The sequence below is a fragment of the Oncorhynchus nerka genome, linkage group LG14 (assembly GCF_034236695.1).
Source record: "Oncorhynchus nerka isolate Pitt River linkage group LG14, Oner_Uvic_2.0, whole genome shotgun sequence".
NCBI classification, from domain to species: domain Eukaryota; kingdom Metazoa; phylum Chordata; class Actinopteri; order Salmoniformes; family Salmonidae; genus Oncorhynchus; species Oncorhynchus nerka.
Window position 1 is genome coordinate 33,096,695 of NC_088409.1, and position 19,223 is coordinate 33,115,917.

General features: G+C 45.3%; 1 protein-coding gene across 1 annotated transcript in view; it reads right to left on the reverse strand.

Annotated features, from left to right (window-relative positions):
- The window catches only part of LOC115142166 (adhesion G protein-coupled receptor B1-like), a 67,864-nt gene extending 49,186 nt beyond the window's left edge, over positions 1 to 18,678 (reverse strand). Inside the window, exons 1-3 of the mRNA XM_065028007.1 lie at positions 17,629 to 18,678; positions 2,555 to 2,707; positions 583 to 708 (exon numbers count right to left, since the gene is read on the reverse strand). Of these exons, the coding sequence (XP_064884079.1) occupies positions 583 to 708; positions 2,555 to 2,707; positions 17,629 to 18,394 (1,045 nt within the window). The 5' untranslated portion in view covers positions 18,395 to 18,678. The remainder of the gene's footprint in view (positions 1 to 582; positions 709 to 2,554; positions 2,708 to 17,628) is intronic.
- Positions 18,679 to 19,223: the final 545 nt, after the last annotated feature.

The following is a 19,223-nucleotide window of genomic DNA, read 5'->3' on the forward strand; positions in this document are numbered from 1 at the left end:
AGGCTCTCTGGGCTCTGATTCCATATCCTTAGCATTGACTTGACATACAGAGGAAGGCAATGTGATTGGCTACTGGATATGTCAATCATTTCCCTGGCTGCCATGACTGCCCAATGCATTCAGCAGACCCGGTCAGTCAGTCAAGCCTAGTCTGACCAATGGGAAAGGTTGGTCAGTCATGGCTGTCCAATGGGGAAGCAGGGGTGAGGGGGGGACCTGATTTGCTAATTCAGCAGAGGCATCATTCATAGAGAGGAAGGACTTATCCACTTTTCAAGACAGGACACAATCTCCAGTATAGCAGCTACATTCAAAACCTCACAAAAGTACAAAACAGCAAACAGTTTCACCCGATTTATTCAGGGTCCATGTTGGAATTAGTGCTGTGGCACTTAGGCAAGAAGGAGTTTGGGAGATTTTGATGGATGTACAGGCCTATGTGAAGGAGGGATTCAGGGATAGCTAGCTATAGCCTTGGTGCAGTGACAGACTATAATGGTAGGAGGTGGTCCTGTGTGGTCTGTGACCCAAGCGGCTGTTAGAGACTGATGCATGGGCTCCCTCTGCGTCCTGTTGTCTTACCTGTCTGTGGGGCCTGCTGTCCGCCGCCACCGCCCCGCGTCTTGTCTACCTCGCCACCGCCGCCATCGCGCTTGCGGCTGTCCACGGAGCGAAGTGATTGGCTGCGAGAGAGATGACGGCCTTTGCCTAGAGGGGTGGGGCAAGGCCAGGGGGGGAGGGGTTAGCAACTTAACCACCAATGGCATTTTGTTTTTAGGACACAACCGTGACGTGATTGGTCACCCAGAAGAGCATCAGCCAAACTTGGGAATTTTGTAATGGAAAACCAGGTGTGGTGTGTGATTGTGTTTGTGTATTTACTGTGTGTCTCGCTGTCTTTTTTGACTTTGGAACCGTGTTTGTCATTGCTCAAACATTTGGAATTCTGACATTGATCACAATCTATCAGTATACCTATAGTTCTGAAGACTGGAAGAGGGATACAGAGCTATTGGAAGCCCTGTTCCTAAGTCCTCTTTACTTCTATAGAATGGATTATATGCACATTGCAGTGTGAGGGATTCTTCAGCCTCTTTCTTAAGAGTTATGCTTTTGTATTTGCCTTGAGAGGTTGACTATGTCCAAATAATAGCATCGATCAAAGTCCCCTTTCCAACATGGCCTCCTTACATCACAAGAATGACTTGTTGGACGGAAGAGAGTGGAGGGAATAAAGGACAAGAGAAAATAAAAGTACAGAGAGAAATAACAGAGAAATGAGATTGAGAGAAGAAGAACAAAAGAGAGAGAGAGTCAAAGAGATACAGACATAGATATTTAGATTGAGACGGGGACACACACATGCCCACATATACACACTAGTGGTGCGCAGGTCAGCTGTTTGTTCACACACACCCGGATTTGCTAATAACCCATCGGCAACACCACAGTATGTGATAAAGTGAAAATCTGAGGCCCACATCTGACCCTAACCGGCTAATATAGAAAATGCGCTGTAGTCTATAGTCAGAGACGATGGGGGTAAAGGATTTCTTTTTGCCTGATTTAGCTATGTTCCTGCTTTATAATTCACAACATTTTGGTAGGTTGGGCTGTGAAAACAACCCAACATGTTTCTGATCAAATTTCAGTTTGGCTGGATGCATATTTTATCGAGTTGAAATACTATCAGGTTTTGTGATGCTGAAAAATATTGCACCTCTACAGACGGTATCTGACTGCGCATTCTCTCAAGATGCTCAAAGAAAGAAATCATATTTCACCTGCATTTGGTGTGACATTTTACTGCAAGAAATGCTTCGTTCTGCAGGAGTTAATATCAAGGCTATGTGAGAGTTTGTAGACCTACAGTCAGTGTCGATAGGATACAGTAGGATACAGTTCCCTTGACGTGCAATAGGCCTATTTGAAGTCCCCATCTTGTGACTGTTGAATTTGTACAGCGTCTCACAATCATCACACCTAACATCGCCGGCACTGCTATCATCTTATTTTACCACTTCACCAAATCTTTCCAAAACATGACTTTTCTGACCATCCCTTCTCTCTATTTTCAACCCCTCTTTTTTGCAGCTTTTCTCTTATTGAATCACAGAAAACTCTGACGATGACCTTTTTGCCTCCGTGGATCGACGTTAACTTTTTCTGCCTGTTCCCAAAAACATTTGGTGTTTGGTGTGTAGACTATTTGGCACGTGTATATTTAGGCCCTAAAGCTTAGGCTTTGGCACTAATGCCAGATAGTCGAAAATAACGAAATAAAAATGTAGCCTATTGATAGAAATTACACAAGAATTATTCATTTATGGAATTGTTTTCTCTTTATTCAACTCTCCTGCCACCCACCTGCATTTCATCCACACAATATGTCATGACCTAAACATGCCCATCCCACAGATATAACTGTAGGGATATACCTGCTGGGACTGTAGGTTATGAGTCAACCCGCACATCACTCACACACACACAGAAACAAACACATACACACATGTACGCACACACATGGTCGGGGCAATGTCTTTGACAAGCTCACCACTGCAGGGCTGAGGGTTACAGGGTCTTCCCTCCTCCACTACTCCCTCACACATCTCCTCCGGGGGAGATTGACAGGTACGGCTCCGGGTCTGAACGCCACCACCACAGTCACTGCTGCACTCCTTCCACTCCGCCCACACACTCCAGCCACCTGTAGGAGCACACACACACACACACACACACACACACACACACACACACACACACACACACACACACACACACACACACACACACACACACACACACACACACACACACACACACACACACACACACACACACACACACACACACACACACACACACACACACACACACACACACACAGTTAGCCACTGTTTTCATGCAAAACATCCCTTTAAATTAAAACATAAAGGTGTACTGGAGTGATAAATCTCATTGTCATTTCAGAATCCATGTCCAGCAATTCTCATTTGAGGTTTCTCCATTAAGATGTGGCTGTAGTTATGAGGAAGAGGAGGAGGAGGAGCGTATAAATAGCAGCAGCTGAATGGTCTTCTTCTTTTAGCCTGCATCCCAAATGGTACCCTATTCCCTATATAGTGCATTGGGCCCTGATCAAAAGTAATGCACTATATAGGGGATAGGGTAGCATTTGGGACACCGCCTGTGTGTCTTCTCTATGTCCTATAGTTCATGAATGTTTAATGGGGCAGACAGATGCCTTTCAGCTCCCACAGGCCCCCACAAATATGTATTAATCTGCATGAATAGAACATGATGCTGGATGACGTCCAGACACACACAGTTTTAATTACTCGCAAATCAGTTTCCTCAGGGCAACCGGCGGTTTGGGGTGAGAAGGAAGGGAGGGCCTTGAAGTGCCAGAGCACTTGAAACAGTTAATTGAGTGGAGAAGGATATATATATATATATATAGAGAGAGAGAGAGAGAGAGGGAGAGAGTGAGAGAAAAGCATCAGAAATGTGTCATTAAAATGCTTTACACCCAGGTAATCCAAGGTTTAAAGGAATTCCATACGTACAATCTAGGGACAGAGAATAATCCTTTTCAATGGAAAAAAGCCTCAGTATTGTTTCTGAATTTAGCTGTTGATGCACCACTGAGCACAGTCAATACCCATTTGTTTTCTCCAGGATGACCGACTGAGGCCAGATTGTTTACTTGTGACTGTGAAATTGGATTTGTTTAAGTTTCTGTGACCTGAGTCCATCTCCATCAACCAATCCCAGGCAGCGCTAACAGTAAACCACCAAAACATCCAATGGGAGATCAACAAATAACCCTGCTGAAAAGCACCACACCACAACAACCTATCCACCAGTCAGAGCAAAGTCAAGCACCCCCCCCCCAAACAATGACAAGTACAGTACCTCCCCCTCATACAGACACTCAATTTTAAATGCACACTAAAAAGCCCCTCCACCCACTCCACCCAATGCCATTTTAAATGGATGCTTTGTTGCACATTGACTGCTCCTAGGGGCAAATGAAGAGGGTGAAATTATAGCAAAATAACCTTCAGCTCCTTTTCCCCATGAATCATTTTGGGCTTATTAGGATGAAAGGCTTCAGCTTATGAATACAGAGAGAATGAGAGAGTGCTGTTTTCGTGGAGGGAAGTATGTCTGTCAAATAAACGTTTTGGAGAGAGAAAGAGAGAGAGAGGGGGTAGAGAGAGAGAGAGTAAGAGAAAAAAAACTCAATTTGCAGATAAGATTATCTCAGAGAAACAACAGAAGAGTATGAACTTTTTTTGTCCAATAATCCCAGTCAGGCAGGGTGGAAGAGGACGGGAGAGAATCATGCAGAGTTTTCTTTCTCTGTCCTCAAGGACATTTCATTATTTTCTCAATAATACAGTGGACTTCAATTGTTGGGCTTTACAGCACAGCTCAGCACAGCCTAACCCAGCCCCGTGTATCTAAACCCATTGCAGTCTCAGTCACTCCTTCATCACACAAAAATTTCCTCCTCTTTCCTCCCTACTCCCTCTCCGCCTCTGTCCTCCCTCTCTCTTATTGTCTGTTCTTATGTGCTCCCTCTACATATCTCCAAATCTCATTCTGTACTTTCTCCTCCCCATATCTCTCAAGCACACATGCACACTCATTAAAATATATGTAGTACAGTTCTCAGTGTGCGTACTGTACGTGTAGTTGTGTGTGTGTGCATGCATGGGTGTCCATCTTTCGTAGTTAACTTCTTCTGAAGTCACCTTCCCCTCCCATTTGGAGCACTGTAACTGACTGCACTGGCATCTCCATTACATATCAGGTTCCTGCTCCAACTGAAATCATCAATACCAGGCAAACTCTCCAACCCCCCGGAAAATCACCCCTCTACAATCAATACAGCTAATGTAACCCTATCTTAAAGAGAGAGAGAGAGAGAGAGAGAGAGAGAGAGAGAGAGAGAGAGAGAGAGAGAGAGAGAGAGAATGAAGGGGCAAAGACTGCATAATAAATCAAACTAATAGTTGTCTATCTATGTATGAGTATAATAATGACGGTATGAGTTTCCCTGAATTTATATAGGCTTGTGAGTATTATGTGTACACATTTGTGTGGCTGCATGTGTGTGTGTGTGTGTGTGTGTGTGTGTGTGTGTGTGTGTGTGTGTGTGTGTGTGTGTGTGTGTGTGTGTGTGTGTGTGTGTGTGTGTGTGTGTGTGTGTGTGTGTGTGTGTGTGTGTGTGTGTGTGTGTGTGTGTGTGGCTGCGAGTGTATGTGTGTGTGTGCGTACAAGTCTTGTGTGATTAGTGTCTGGGCTGAGTGGCTGTATGGTTGAGCTCTATCAAACGGCTAGTGCTGACACCCAGAGGACATAAGCAGTCAACTGCAGGCTAGAGATAACAGAGAGAGAGAGAGAGAGAGAGAGAGAGAGAGAGAGAGAGAGAGAGAGAGAGAGAGAGAGAGAGAGAGAGAAAGAGAAAGACAGAGAGAGAGAGCGAGAGAGAGAGAGAGAGAGAAAGACAGAGAGAGAGAGTGAGAGAGAGACAGAGAGAGAGAGAGAGAGAAAGACAGAGAGAGAGAAAGACAGAGAGACAGAGAGAGAGAGAAAGACAGAGAGAGAGAGAGACAGAGAGAGAGAGAGAGAGAGAGAGAGAGAGAGAAAGAGCGAAAGAAAGACAGAGAGAGAGAGAGAGAGAGAGAGAGAGAGAGAGAGAGATAGAGATAAGGAAGGAGAGAGGCTGGCAGGGGTTGAGGAAAAAGGAAAGTGACAGAGAGATGAGGAGGGAGAGAGAGGGGGATATGCCATATGAAAGTTCATGTGTAAAGTTTGCTAGATGTTCTACATTATCTTTGTCCGCACATGAGAGCCCACATCATTGAACATTAATACATTAAAACCTCTTGAAGCTAAGGGGCAGAATTTTTACCTTTGGATAAATAGTGTGCCCAATTTCAACTTCCTACTACTCATGCCAAAAATATAAGATATGCACATTATTCAGATTTGGATAGAAAACACGCTGAAGTTTCTAAAACTGTTTGAATCATGTTTGTGAGTATAACAGAACTTATGTAGCAGGCAAAACCCAGAGGACTAACTGTTCAGAATTTTTTTTTCTCCCTCTATGTTCCCTGATTTGACCTTGCCATGGGATATTTCAAAGGAACCTATTTTCAGTTCCCACCGCTTCCACTGGATGTCACCAGTCTTTGGAATTTGGTTGAGGTTATTCCTTTGTGCAATGAAGAAATAGGCCAACTCGGAACTGGGGACACTTTTGTGAGTTGTGCAAGACGTGAAAAGCGGCGCTAGTTTGTTTCCTTTTCTGTATTGAATACAGATTGCTCCGTCTACAATTTGATCGATTATTAACGTTTAAAAATACCTAAAGTTGTATTACAAAAGTAGTTTGAAATATTTTGGCAAAGTTTATAGGCAACTTTTGAAATATTTTGTAGTGACGTTGCGTTTTTGTAAGCTGTTTTTTTCTGGATCAAACGCGCTTTATAAATGGACATTTTGGAATTAATCGAACAAAAGAACCAATTGTGATGTTTATGGGACATATTGGAGTGCCAACAAAAGAAGCTCGTCAAAGGTAATGCATGTTTTATATTTTATTTCAGCGTTTTGTGTAGCGCCTGCAGGGTTGAAATATGCTAACTCCTTTGTTTACTGCTGGTGCAGATGGTGCAGGCTATCAGATAATATCTTCTTATGCTTTCGCCGAAAAGCATTTTTATAATCTGACATGTTGGCTGGATTCACAACGAGTGTAGCTTTAATTGAATATCTTGAATGTGTGATTTAATGAAAGTTTGAATTTTATAGCATTTTATTTGAATCTGGCAATTGGCCAGTTGAGACATTTGCGTCCCGCCTATCTCTAAGAGGTTTTAAGAGATAGACAGCGGGAACAACCCGTGTATTTTCCTTTAAAAAAGTAATTACCCGACCACATGTAAATAACACACTTTTCTCATCAATTAAGTAAAGGTCAATGATACTTCACAATATTATAATTTGTCATTCTCCGTCGTTCTCGCTCTCTCCTCCCTCTCTCTCTCTCGTCTTTTCTTCTTCTCTATATCTCTCTCTTTCTCTTTCCCTTTTTCCTACCCTCTCCTTCACCTTCTCTCCACCCCTCTTTCTCTCGCTCTCTCATTCCCTCTCCATTTTTTTGTGTTCATTCAGACATTGCTATAGGCTGCATCCAGCAGGTATAATCCAGTGCCTACAGTCAGTCATTCAGTATCCTGCTCTGGATAAATATTTGAACAGCAGCACTCACACAATCCCATCCTATGGATCCCTCTCCCTCCCTCCTCTCCCTCCCTCCTCTCCCTCCCTCCTCTCCCTCTGGGGCCAGGAAGCTTAAACTCAGGTGTCCTCCCAGAACCATATCAACAGCCCTACCCGGTCTATGGTGACATTACCGCCTATTCCCTCTAACCCCATCTAAAATTCTTAGTCTTCAGTTCCAACTTCAAACATCCCAGCACAACATCAACACCCTTACCAGTTTGGTGGTGACATTATACTCCATGCAGCTCAGTTCCCATTGTCAACCCTCTGGTGTCAGTACCCCCTACCCTATCTAACCCCCTATCCTTCAGTTTCCATCCTCAACCCTCTGATGTCATTACCCCCTACCCTATCTAACCCCCTATCCATTAGGTACCATCCTCAGCCCTCTGGTGTCATTACCCCCTACCCTATCTAACCCCCTATCCATTAGGTCCCATCCTCAGCCCTCTGGTGTTATTACCCCCTACCCTATCTAACCCCCTATCCATTAGGTCTCATCCTCAACCCTCTGGTGTCATTACCCCCTACCCTATCTAACCCCCTATCCATTAGGTCACATCCTCAACCCTCTGATGTCATTACCCCTACCCTATCTAACCCCCTATCCATTAGGTCCCATCCTCAACCCTCTGATGTCATTACCCCCTACCCTATCTAACCCCTATCCATTAGGTCCCATCCTCAACCCTCTGGTGTCATTACCCCTACCCTATCTAACCCCTATCCATTAGGTCCCATCCTCAACCCTCTGATGTCATTACCCCCTACTTTATCTAACCCCTATCCATTAGGTCCCATCCTCAACCCTCTGGTGTCATTACCCCCTACCCTATCTAACCCCTATCCATTAGGTCCCATCCTCAACCCTCTGGTGTCATTACACCCTACCCTATCTAACCCCCATTCCATTAGGTCCCATCCTCAGCCCGCTGGTGTCATTACCCCCTACCCTATCTAACCCCTATACATTAGGTCCCATCCTCAACCCGCTGGTGTCATTACCCCTACCCTATCTAACCCCCTATCCATCAGTTCCAGCTGCCAACCTTAACCCCTACAAGGTCAATGGTGGCATTAACCCCCTGTCCCCTCTAACCCTCATGTGCTTCCGGGCCAACTTACTTAGTCCTATACCCCTGATAACTTTAACCAACATACTGTAGTAAACAACCTCGTTTGGAATCGCTTTTCTGTTCAGGAAAGGAATTGAAATTCATATTCAACAATGAAAAATTTTAATTGAAAATAAATATTTATTTTCATTTTCAAATTAGAATTTGAATTCATTTCCTGAATAATTCACTGAATATAAATGGAATTTACCCCAACATCTGCCCCACCATGCCACACCCTGACAGTTACCAGCTCCAACCTCTACAACACAAAACAGAACCTCCTCTAACCATCAACCTCACACATCCCTTTAAACCACAACATCCCTTTAAACCACAACATCCCTTTAAACTACAACATCCCTTTAATCAACATTCCTTTAACATAACCTGTGAGCCCAGCTCCAGCCTTATCCTTCCCATTAGTCCGGCTGAATGGACCTATTGTCTATAAATACTTATCAGGTGGAGGGGCTGTATGCTCTCAGGTGCAGGTCAGTCAGGCAGACATTTCAATTCGGAAGATGGATGCTTCACTTCAGAGGGTGTGATAAGAAAAAGCTCAAAAGGTCCTTTGACTGGTAGGGATCAAATGGAGGCTATTCTACTTTCTCTATCAGACAGACAGGGAGACAGGGAGACGGAGAGAGAGGGAGTTGGAGAAGTAACCAGGCTTTTCTTATTTTCTCCAGACACATCCATCTTCAAGCAGAAACACCTGCTCTGATAAGGGGCTAGCAAATCGTTGTGGGCGAAAATATAGGAGCACGAATACGCAAGGACACACACACGCATGCACACAGACACACACACACACACATGCACATACGTACATGCACACACACACCCACAGACCTGTTTGTCTGTTAAAAATAAACACTATAGTTTTGAAAACAATACATTTTCTTTGGTTCTGAATTCATCCAGACGACGTTTGTTTTCATCTTGTTTGTGTCTGAGATGAGAAATGTTGGGAAGCGAGAAAAGCAGCAGATGATTTGACCTTAACTCAATAAAAGAGAAACAGTTTGACTCCAGCTGGAGGTTGTTTACAGGTTGTTACTTACAAGCCGTCCTCAATGTGCAAGGTGTCAGGCTAATGTGTTCCTATGGTTACGGCCAGGGCCTCTGTATCTATTTCCACCATGGTGAGTAAATTGCCCACCTCCCTCCATTTCCCTCCTGGGCAGTGTGTGTGTGTGTGTGTGTGTGTGTGTGTGTGTGTGTGTGTGTGTGTGTGTGTGTGTGTGTGAGTGTGTGTGGGTGTGTGCTTGTGCATGTGTGTATGTGTCGTGTGCAGAGCTAGAGGGACTTAAAACAATCCCCACCACTGAAATCATCTTTCCTCCTCCTCTTCTCCTCATATCCTCCTCCGGTCTCTCTAACTCGTTCTGGAGCCCACCAGGTACCTCTTCTAATGAAAGTGTCACTGTCGTCATTCTCCCTCCTACTGTCTCAGTCACCAACCAAGGACATTACAACACACTGCTTCATTTACATGTAAGAAATGGTTGCTTATTTAAAAAACCAAGGACATTACAATACACTGCTTCATTTACATAGTCTAAAGGAATGGTTAGCGATTTAAAAACCAAGGACAGCTACTACTGGACCCTGCCCTGTAGGACGTGTAGAGAGTGAGAGAAACACACACACATACACAAACACTCCTAGCACAGAGTGCACTGTGGTAGATTCTCACCACGCTCTGTAATACTCTCATACATCTGAAGCCCTTCTCTCCCCACACAGCGTGGGATGGCATTGTGACTCACAGAGAAAGAGAGGGACGGAGGGATAGAGAAAGAGAAGGAGGAGGTGGATGAGGAGGGAAGGGGGGGTCAGGGCAAACCTCAGGTCCCATCTCCCCCTGTCTGAGTGGTGGGCTGGAGAGAGGGGGCCCTGGAGCCTGTGTGTGTGTGTGTGTGTGGTTGTGGGTTTGTGTGTGGGTCTGCTGTGGTTTGAAAGAGCACACGTGACATGTCTGTGCTAATGAGCTCTTCTCCTGGGCCTGCCAGGCTCTGACCAGACATAGTGTATGTGTGTGTGTGTGTGTGTGTGTGTGTGTGTGTGTGTGTGTGTGTGTGTGTGTGTGTGTGTGTGTGTGTGTGTGTGTGTGGGTGGGTTGGTGTGTGTGTGTGTGTGTGTGTGTGTGTGTGTGTGTGTGTGTGTGTGTGTGTGTGTGTGTGTGTGTGTGTGTGTGTGTGCGTGTGTGTGTAGGAGGCGGGTGCTGTGACAGCATACCACCTCTGCTTGTCATTCCTGGGTATATCACCAACGAGGAGAGAGAAAAAAAGCCAGTACATCCCACTGAGCTGCTGCCTCATCCTTAACAAGGGCACAGAGACAAATACTCTCACACACAAACACACACACGCACTAGCACACTCTCTTAGCAGACACACATAGGCACCCAGGCGTACACACACAAACCTTTATGAGGACACACATTGAGAGACAAAGGCACACACACACACAATGACATTTTGCAGTGCCTTTGGGCGCACGGCGGCAGTAAACTGTACACTGCTGCCTGATCAGAGGACATTCATCTTCATTCTCCCTCTCATCAAATCTGAAGAAGGACAGAGAGCCTCAGAATGAATGCTTTATGGAGAGAACACACACACACACACATGCACATACATACACACATACACACCCACACAGAGAGACACAGACCAACAGCACTGACAGGAAACCAATGAAATGAAGAAAGTGAAAGACTACAGATCAGGAAGAATTTCCAAGAGTGTGAAGGAGAGAGAGATAGAGAGGGAGAGAGAGAGAGAAGGAGAGAGAGAGGGAGAGAGAGAGAATGAGATAGAGAGGGAGAGAGAGAGAGAAGGAGATAGAGGGAGAGAGAGAGAAGGAGATAGAGAGGGAGAGAGAGAGAGAAGGAGATAGAGAGGAAGAGAGAGAGAGAAGGAGATAGAGAGGGAGAGAAAGGCGGAGGTGTGACAGAGTGAAAGACAGGGAGAGAGAGAGGTGCATCGACTGCGAGCAGTGACGAGCTGCCTGTCAGAGCAACAAGGAATTCCTGGAGCAGTGCAATAGGTTGCACGCACACACACATGCACACAGACACACATGCACACAGACACACATGCACACAGACACACATGCACACAGACACACATGCACACAGACACACACACACACAGTCCAATACTAACCATTAACCACACAGTTACACAAGTAACAATTACGCACAATAGCTGTGCAGACAGGCACACACACGTCCGTATGATCGCCAGACAAAAACTGGAGCTGATCTTCTATCTTCACACATTAAAGCAGCAATCAGCAAAAGAAACAATAACAAAGACCCCTCCCTGCCCCTGTTTCTGTGAAAAGCTGAGGGATGGGCCTGGAGAAATGGAACCACTCTCAAATAGACAGAGCTATGGATGCAAGGACTGACCATCCATTCAATCAAAATTATAGTTTAACCATGTTTTAAGTCTATACAGTGTGTGTTTACATTTACTTTGTTTACAAATAGTGGAATAAAACAAGCTTGTATTTTGGGGTTCTGATGGGGTACAACAGTTGAACTAAGCTCATGAGGCATTTATAAGTTATATTATTGAATAATCAGTGGGTACAGATTATTATATATTATATTATTATCATATCATTAAATGGATGTAGCAACTGCTGTTGCTTAATTAAAATATACATTTTTAATAAAGCCTTAGAGGGACCTGAGATAGTGGATCTGTTGGCAGGGAACTGTGAGAGGAGAGGAGAGGAGAGGAGAGGAGAGGAGAGGAGAGGAGAGGAGAGGAGAGGAGAGGAGAGGAGAGGAGAGGCATCCATCAACATGTTCACTAGAACAACTACTCAGACAGAAGAGGGAGAGATAGGAAGAAAGGAAGATTCATTTTGAAACTAACCCTAGCTCCTAACCCTAACCCTAAAACTAACCCTAGTTCCTAACCCCAACCCTAAAACTAACCCTAGCTCCTAACCCTAACCCTAAAACTAAACCTAGCTCCTATCTCTAACCCGTAACATAATTCTAACCCTGACACTAATTCTAACCTTGACCATTAACCTACTAAAAATAGCATTAACCTTGAGGGGACTAACAAAATGTCCACAGTTGGTCAAATTTTTGTGTGTTTACTATTCTTGTGGGGACTTCTGGTCCCACAAGAATAGTTAAACACGTCCACACATACAGGCACCACAATCTTCAGCTTGTCTCTCAGCACTCTGTCAGCCACCCACTCTCTGTCACGAGGGACCAGTGTGTGCAACTATCTGCCCAACAAGAGAGAGAGTGTTTCTGTGGAGAGAGATGGAGAGAGACAGAGACAGAGAGAGGTAGTGTAGTGTGTGTGGGAAGAGGTATTCATGCTTTACACTTGCTATAAGACTCTCCTCCCCTCTCCTCTGGGAGCAGTGGTTTGATATCCCTTAGTTTAGCAACCTCACAGCCAAGCTGTGGGGGGGGTGGTGTGTGTGTGTGTGTGTGTGCGCGTGTTTCTTTTGTGCGTGTGTGTGTGTGTGTGTGTGTGTGTGTGTGTGTGTGTGTGTGTGTGTGTGTGTGTGTGTGTGTGTGTGTGTGTGTGTGTGTGCGCGCAAGAGGCTATCCTCTCCGGGACATAAACTGCCACACACATTCATCTTACTTAACGTCAGCATTCTGCTAACATCTGACCACCATAAAGATAAGTGCAAGTCATGAATACATTTTTCTCCTCTCTCTCTTTTCCCATCTCCTCCATCCTTTCCAGTCCCCTTGAACTACTCTTACTCGCCGCTTCTCATTCTCATTTTCTGTCTTTCTCCCATCTTCTCATTATCTCCATCTCACGTCCCCACACCAATCTTTCCCTCTTCTCCATCTCTCTTTGTTTCTCTCCTTGTCTCTCAAATCCCTCCTTTAATTTGTCACTGCCTCCCCTACTGTCTCCTGTTGAGTGAGAAATTAATCCTTTTCTGCTCCATGTTGTCTTCCCATTCCCACCATGCAACACACACACACACACACACACACACACACACACACACACACACACACACACACACACACACACACACACACACACACACACACACACAGCATTCAAATTAAAGCCGACTTCCTTCTCTTCCGCTATGCTACCAGTGTTGGCCTGCTCTCCAACTGCCTGACCTCTAACTGACTAGTCCAGCCATCTGCTCTCCATGGGAACGGGATAGATGTGTGGACGGGAGGAAGTGTGGAAGTGACGTCTCTCCTCTCCTCTCCATAGAGAGAGAGAGCGAGCGAGAGATAGACACAGAGAGAGATGGAGGGAAGACGGAGGGTGAGATAGACAGGGATCCATTAATAGTGTGCTGAGTGAGGCCTCGGAGACAGACAGGGCCATGAAGGCCTCTGTCTCAACTGCTCACTTCCCAAACCCTTCAACAGTCATCTCATCTCATGCTCCTCTCCGCTCATCGCTCCTCTCCTCCTCAGCACAGCAAGCCTGTCAGGCTCCCAGCCCATTCCCACACAGAATCCATTATCCTTTCTTCTCTCTATTCATCCTCAACTAACCTACCCATCCATCCATCGACTGTCTCCCCATGGTCAGTGGGGGTTCAATTGCCACTCAGAGAGGTGTAGGAATATCATCAAAGTTCACTTTGACCTCAGAGCCCTGCTATTCTGAAAGAGAGAACGAGAGACTGAGATAGATACATAAATAGATAAAGAAAGAAAGAAAGAAAGAAAGAAAAAGAGTAGGAAGAGAATAATAATATGAAGAATCCACCTCTTTCTAGATGTACCCAGCCAAGTCTGTGTTGTATGTACCTCCAGACCACACCCATGATCTGGATTACATAAGAAGGATAACTAGCCTAGTGTGGAGAGGAGAGGAGAGGAGAGGAGAGGAGAGGAGAGGAGAGGAGAGGAGAGGAGAGGAGAGGAGAGGAGAGGAGAGGAGAGGAGAGGAGAGGAGAGGAGAGGAGAGGAGAGGAGAGGAGAGGAGAGCCTTGGTGACAGTGAACATTAGCTGCAGAGAGAGGAGAGGAGATACTACCCACAACATCAGCTCTGCTTGGCTGGCTGCTAGACTGAGTCTCCTCCATCAGCCTATAGGCCTGGGAGGGGGAGGGAGGGAGAGATTGAGGGAGGGATGGGGAGGGAGAGGTTTGACCAGAGGCTAAAGTGATAGAGAAGAGAGAGAGAGGAAGGATGGATGGATGGAGGGGAAGATGGAGGGAAGAGATGCGGAGGGAGGGAGAGGGCTGGGTGCTCAGAGAAGAGGAGACTAGGGTTGTGATGACACCAGTATCATGATATTTTTTTCCATACCAAAAATGTAAACACGAAGCAGACCTAACTCTTTAGTCATTTAAAAACCTGCTGTATGTAAAATATTGTGCGCTATACCTTGGAAAATAAATGCATGTGACGCTGGATGACAACACAATGTTGTTTGTTTCCAACATTAGGGCTGTTGTCCTTAAGAAGTGAAATCTGCTTTGTGTTTTAATTTTTTTTGCCACCATACTAATGTATTGCGATACTGGTGTTAGGTTCTTATTTTTCAGAGTAAATAACTCATGGACACTAGAGAAGCTTTAACCAAGTTTAACCAAATCTCCCAAAAATAGTCTGAAATTTGGGGCAACTTTGACGTCATCGCCCCCACCCTTCCCAACCAGCTATGGATCTGGAGACACTTTCTATGTCTTCCACTAGATGTCCTCATTCAGTACAGCGTTTAATTGTGCAAATCCCGAGTTTTGACCCTTTGGTAGGCAAAAGACTGAGTGTCGCGAGAAAATACAAGGTTACGAGAGCGCGGTTTTTGGAGAGACGTCACTTTGTTCCAGATCGCCTGCGAAGAAGCAAGAATGTCCGATAGATTAGATAATTGATTTGTACGTTTAGAACATCCTAAAGCTTGATTCTGCACTTAGTTTGACCAGTTTAGTCGACATATAATATGTAATTTTGAAGTTTTGATGCGCAACTGTTCGAGACCAGAAGTCATTTTGGATGCATTTCAGCTGGAACTTGAAGCATATGCTAATACAAAGACACACGACTTGAAACCAAATGATGTTTTGGGTAAGTATGACTCCTTCCACTACATTCTGATCGAAGACCATCAAAGGTAAGGGAATATTTATGTTGTAATTTTGTGTTTCTGTTGACTCCAACATAGCGGAGAAAGTTTGCTTATGTCTGAGCGACGTCTCAGATTATTGAATAGTGAACGATTTCTGTAACGTTAAAAAGAAATGTGACAAAGCGATTGCATTAAGAAGCAGTGTATCTTTCTAACTATATGTAGAACATGTATATTTAGTCAAAGTTTACGATGTGTATTGCTGTTTTCTGGCGTTATCTGGCGGAGCTATCTATTATTTCTCCGGACATTTTTTAGCATTTTCTGAACATGGCGTCAATGTAAACGGAGATTTATGGATATAAATAGCATATTATTGAAAAAAACATAAATGTACTGTGTAACCTATTACTGTCATCTGATGAAGATTTTCAAAAGGTTAGTGAATTATTTTTCTTTTAATCCTGCGTTTGTGATTGCATCTTTTGTTCGACAAAATGGCTACATATCGTCTGTGTCTTTGTGGTGGTTTGACATACATATGTGCTATGTTTTCGCCGTAAAACATTTTAGAAATCTGACTTGCTGGGTAGATGAACAAGGTGTTTATCTTTCATTTGAGCTATTGGACTTGTTAATGTGTGGAGGTTAAATATTTCTAAGAATATTTTTGCATTCTGTGCGCCACTGTTTCAGTTGAGCGGGGGGGTGTGGTACCCCTAGGGGAACCTGTACCATTAACACGATTAAGACACTCCACTTTCTCTCCAGTCCTTACATTTTATGGTTCCACAGGAAGAGGGCAGTAAACCCTTATTACTCCCTTCAGGGGATCTGACCTCACCTCCTGACCTCAACCCCTCCTTGCCTAATCCACAGATGTCCATCTGTCTCCCCTATAGCAATCCTTTGATCTCCTCCCGTCCACTCAGCGCATTCCACAGCCACTCTGTCTTTCTACAGATCTCACTCCTTTATATACTATGCGTCTGATCTATCATGTCTTTAATATCTCAATGTTCAAAATGTCGAATCCAACACTGGCATCGTCCCGGCCCTAGAAGAGACCAGAGGCTGATAAGAGGAAGTGATGCAGAGAGCGAGAGAAGAAGAGAAAGATGGATGGAGAAGGAGAAGAGGGGGGTGGGGAGAGCAATGGTTCAACCCAATGGCAGGCAGTAGCCCTAGTCTCCCTCAGGGATGGAGCTCTCAGTTATCAGCCTGTCTGTCAGGTCCAGGCTTGGGGAGGGGAGCCGGGATCACACAGCACCATCACACATCTAACCAACTACAGACCCTTAACCTTATCCAAGCCCCTATAGTCGCTCTCCTGTGCATCACCCTCTGCTCAGAGCAGCCATACACAGAGATCCAGCTAGCTACAGTCCCTATAATATAAAGCTCATCTCCTGTGTACCGCCCTCACACACACACACACTCCCCCCACTCTGAGCTGCCATTACAGCTATCCCATATTACACATTCCTCATCCAGTCCCAGCCTCCCTTCTCTCTCCACCCAGTTCCCCCTCTCTCCATCTCTCCATGCCCATCTCTACCTCCCTCCATCTCCCTCCTGCAGCTATCCCATATCACATCCAGATCCTCCTCCCCAGTCCCAGCCTCCCTCAGGCCGATCCAGTGTCTCTCTCCCCAACCACAGAGGGACAGGACACGGCGCCTTCCTGCCAAGGTCATTCAGCTCAGAACCCATCAGCTGAAACCCTATACCATCTCTGTTCTGTCTCTGAGCTACTGTCATTCTACTGATCTTTCACGGCCTTTCTGCTTTCTGTGACCTAGCCAGAGCACTTTACTGGATGCTGCATAGTCATTTGAACAAAAATTGCCTCAAATTATCCGGAAATAATCAGGAGGTGGCTATGTCAATTACTTGTCTTTCCTTTTAAATAACTGTTTCATTGTATTGTGACAGGTTAGAGTACGAGACTCCCTACACATTCATGCATGGACCTGGACCACAGAGGCCCCCCATTAAACATGAAATGGCATGCTATACAGACAAGATGACCAAGTGAGCCACAAGCCTCGCCTACAAGCTCTCCTCCAATAGACAAAACTGCATCACAAGTTGGCCAAAACAATTTCCAAAAATGCCCATAACTAAAACCAGAGAACTATTCCACTCACCGTTGCTGTCAGTATCACTCTTCTCATTGGAGCTGGGTAGGCAGTTCTCCAGGTAGAACCCGTTCCTGTAGCATCCATCCCCCTCGCTGAGCTGTGGAGGAGGAGGGGGCTCCCAGCACTGGCAGGGGGTCTGCATGATGCCACAGGGCCTGTTAGAGGTGCTGGATGCCAGGCAGTCCTCCAGCCACTGGCACAGCATCTGACACGCTGCCATGCTGGGGTTACGCTTCCCCACCACCAGGTACTCTGTCTTAAATTCCCCATCTTCGCTAGCGTTAGGGGTGGTGACCGTCACGCCGGCCCGGGGCGGCCCTTTCCTCATTTGTAGGAACTGTTTCCCAGCCTCCAGAAAGGCCACAGGGGATGAAGAGTCACACAGCTTGACCACCTCGTCGAAGCTCTCCATGCCCAGGTAGGTGCGCGTGGTCTCCAGAAATGAGTCAAACTGGAATGTGCGGAGCTGCCGGGGAATGCAGTCCGTTGTGGAGGTAGGTTTGGTTACCTTGATAAAGATGGTGTAGCGGCGCGGGTCGGGGTTCTGCAGGGTCCAGGAGCAGGGTGCCGTGGGGAAAGTGGAGGAGGACAGGAAGTGGCCGAAGAATCGGCTCTGAATCAGAGTGGAGCAGGTGTCTGACTCAGGCCCTGAGGGAGCAGCCGGGCACCAACTAAATAGTTGTATCAGCAGCAGAAGCATCAACGATGATGGCAGGGGGACTTTGGGGTTCACCAGGTGCCCATATAAGGAGGGGGAAAGAGTGGTCGTCATGGTTACCAAATGAAATAAAAGACCAGAGTGGTTTGCTGGAACCTCTGTTTTTTTGTAACCTCTTGTTGATCTGTCTTTCTGTCTTACTGATTTTCTGGCAACCAGGTGGGACCTTCAATGGGAAGAGGAGGAGGAGGAAAAGGAGGAAGGAGGAGGAGGAGGAGGAGGAAGGAGGAGGAAGAGGAGGAGGAGGAAGGAGGAGGAGAAAGAGGAAGAGGAAGATTGCACTCAGAGGTCCAGTGATCTGTCCATGATTGCGTGTGTCAGTCGATCCAGACGTTCAGGAGAACCTGGAGAGAAAGTGATAAGAGAGATATTTTGACCTGAGAGGACACATCACTATAACACCAAATACACTAGTAAATCAAGAAGATAAGAGATGAATAATGAGCTATTTCCATTATACTCTCACCACCAGTCTCAGTTTGTGCATAGCTGGTCCGAGGCTATCTCCATTACAACCCAGATACATACAGTGTCATCAGAAAGAAGTCACATCCTTTAACTTTTTCCACATTTTGTTGTGTTTCAGCCTGAATTTAAAATGGATGAAATGCATTTTATAATACCTCATAACATAAAGTTGAATTTTGATTTTCAACATTTTTACAAATTAGTCAATGAAAAGCAATGAATAAGTATTCAACCCCTTTGTTACGGCAAGCCTAAATAAGTTCAGGAAATAGAAATTTGCTTACAAAGTCACATAAGTCGCATGGATAATAGTATTTAAAATGAATTTTGAATGACTACCTCATCTCTGTACCCCACACATACAATTATTTGTAAGCTCCCTCAGCTGAGCAGTGAATTTCAAACAGATTCAACC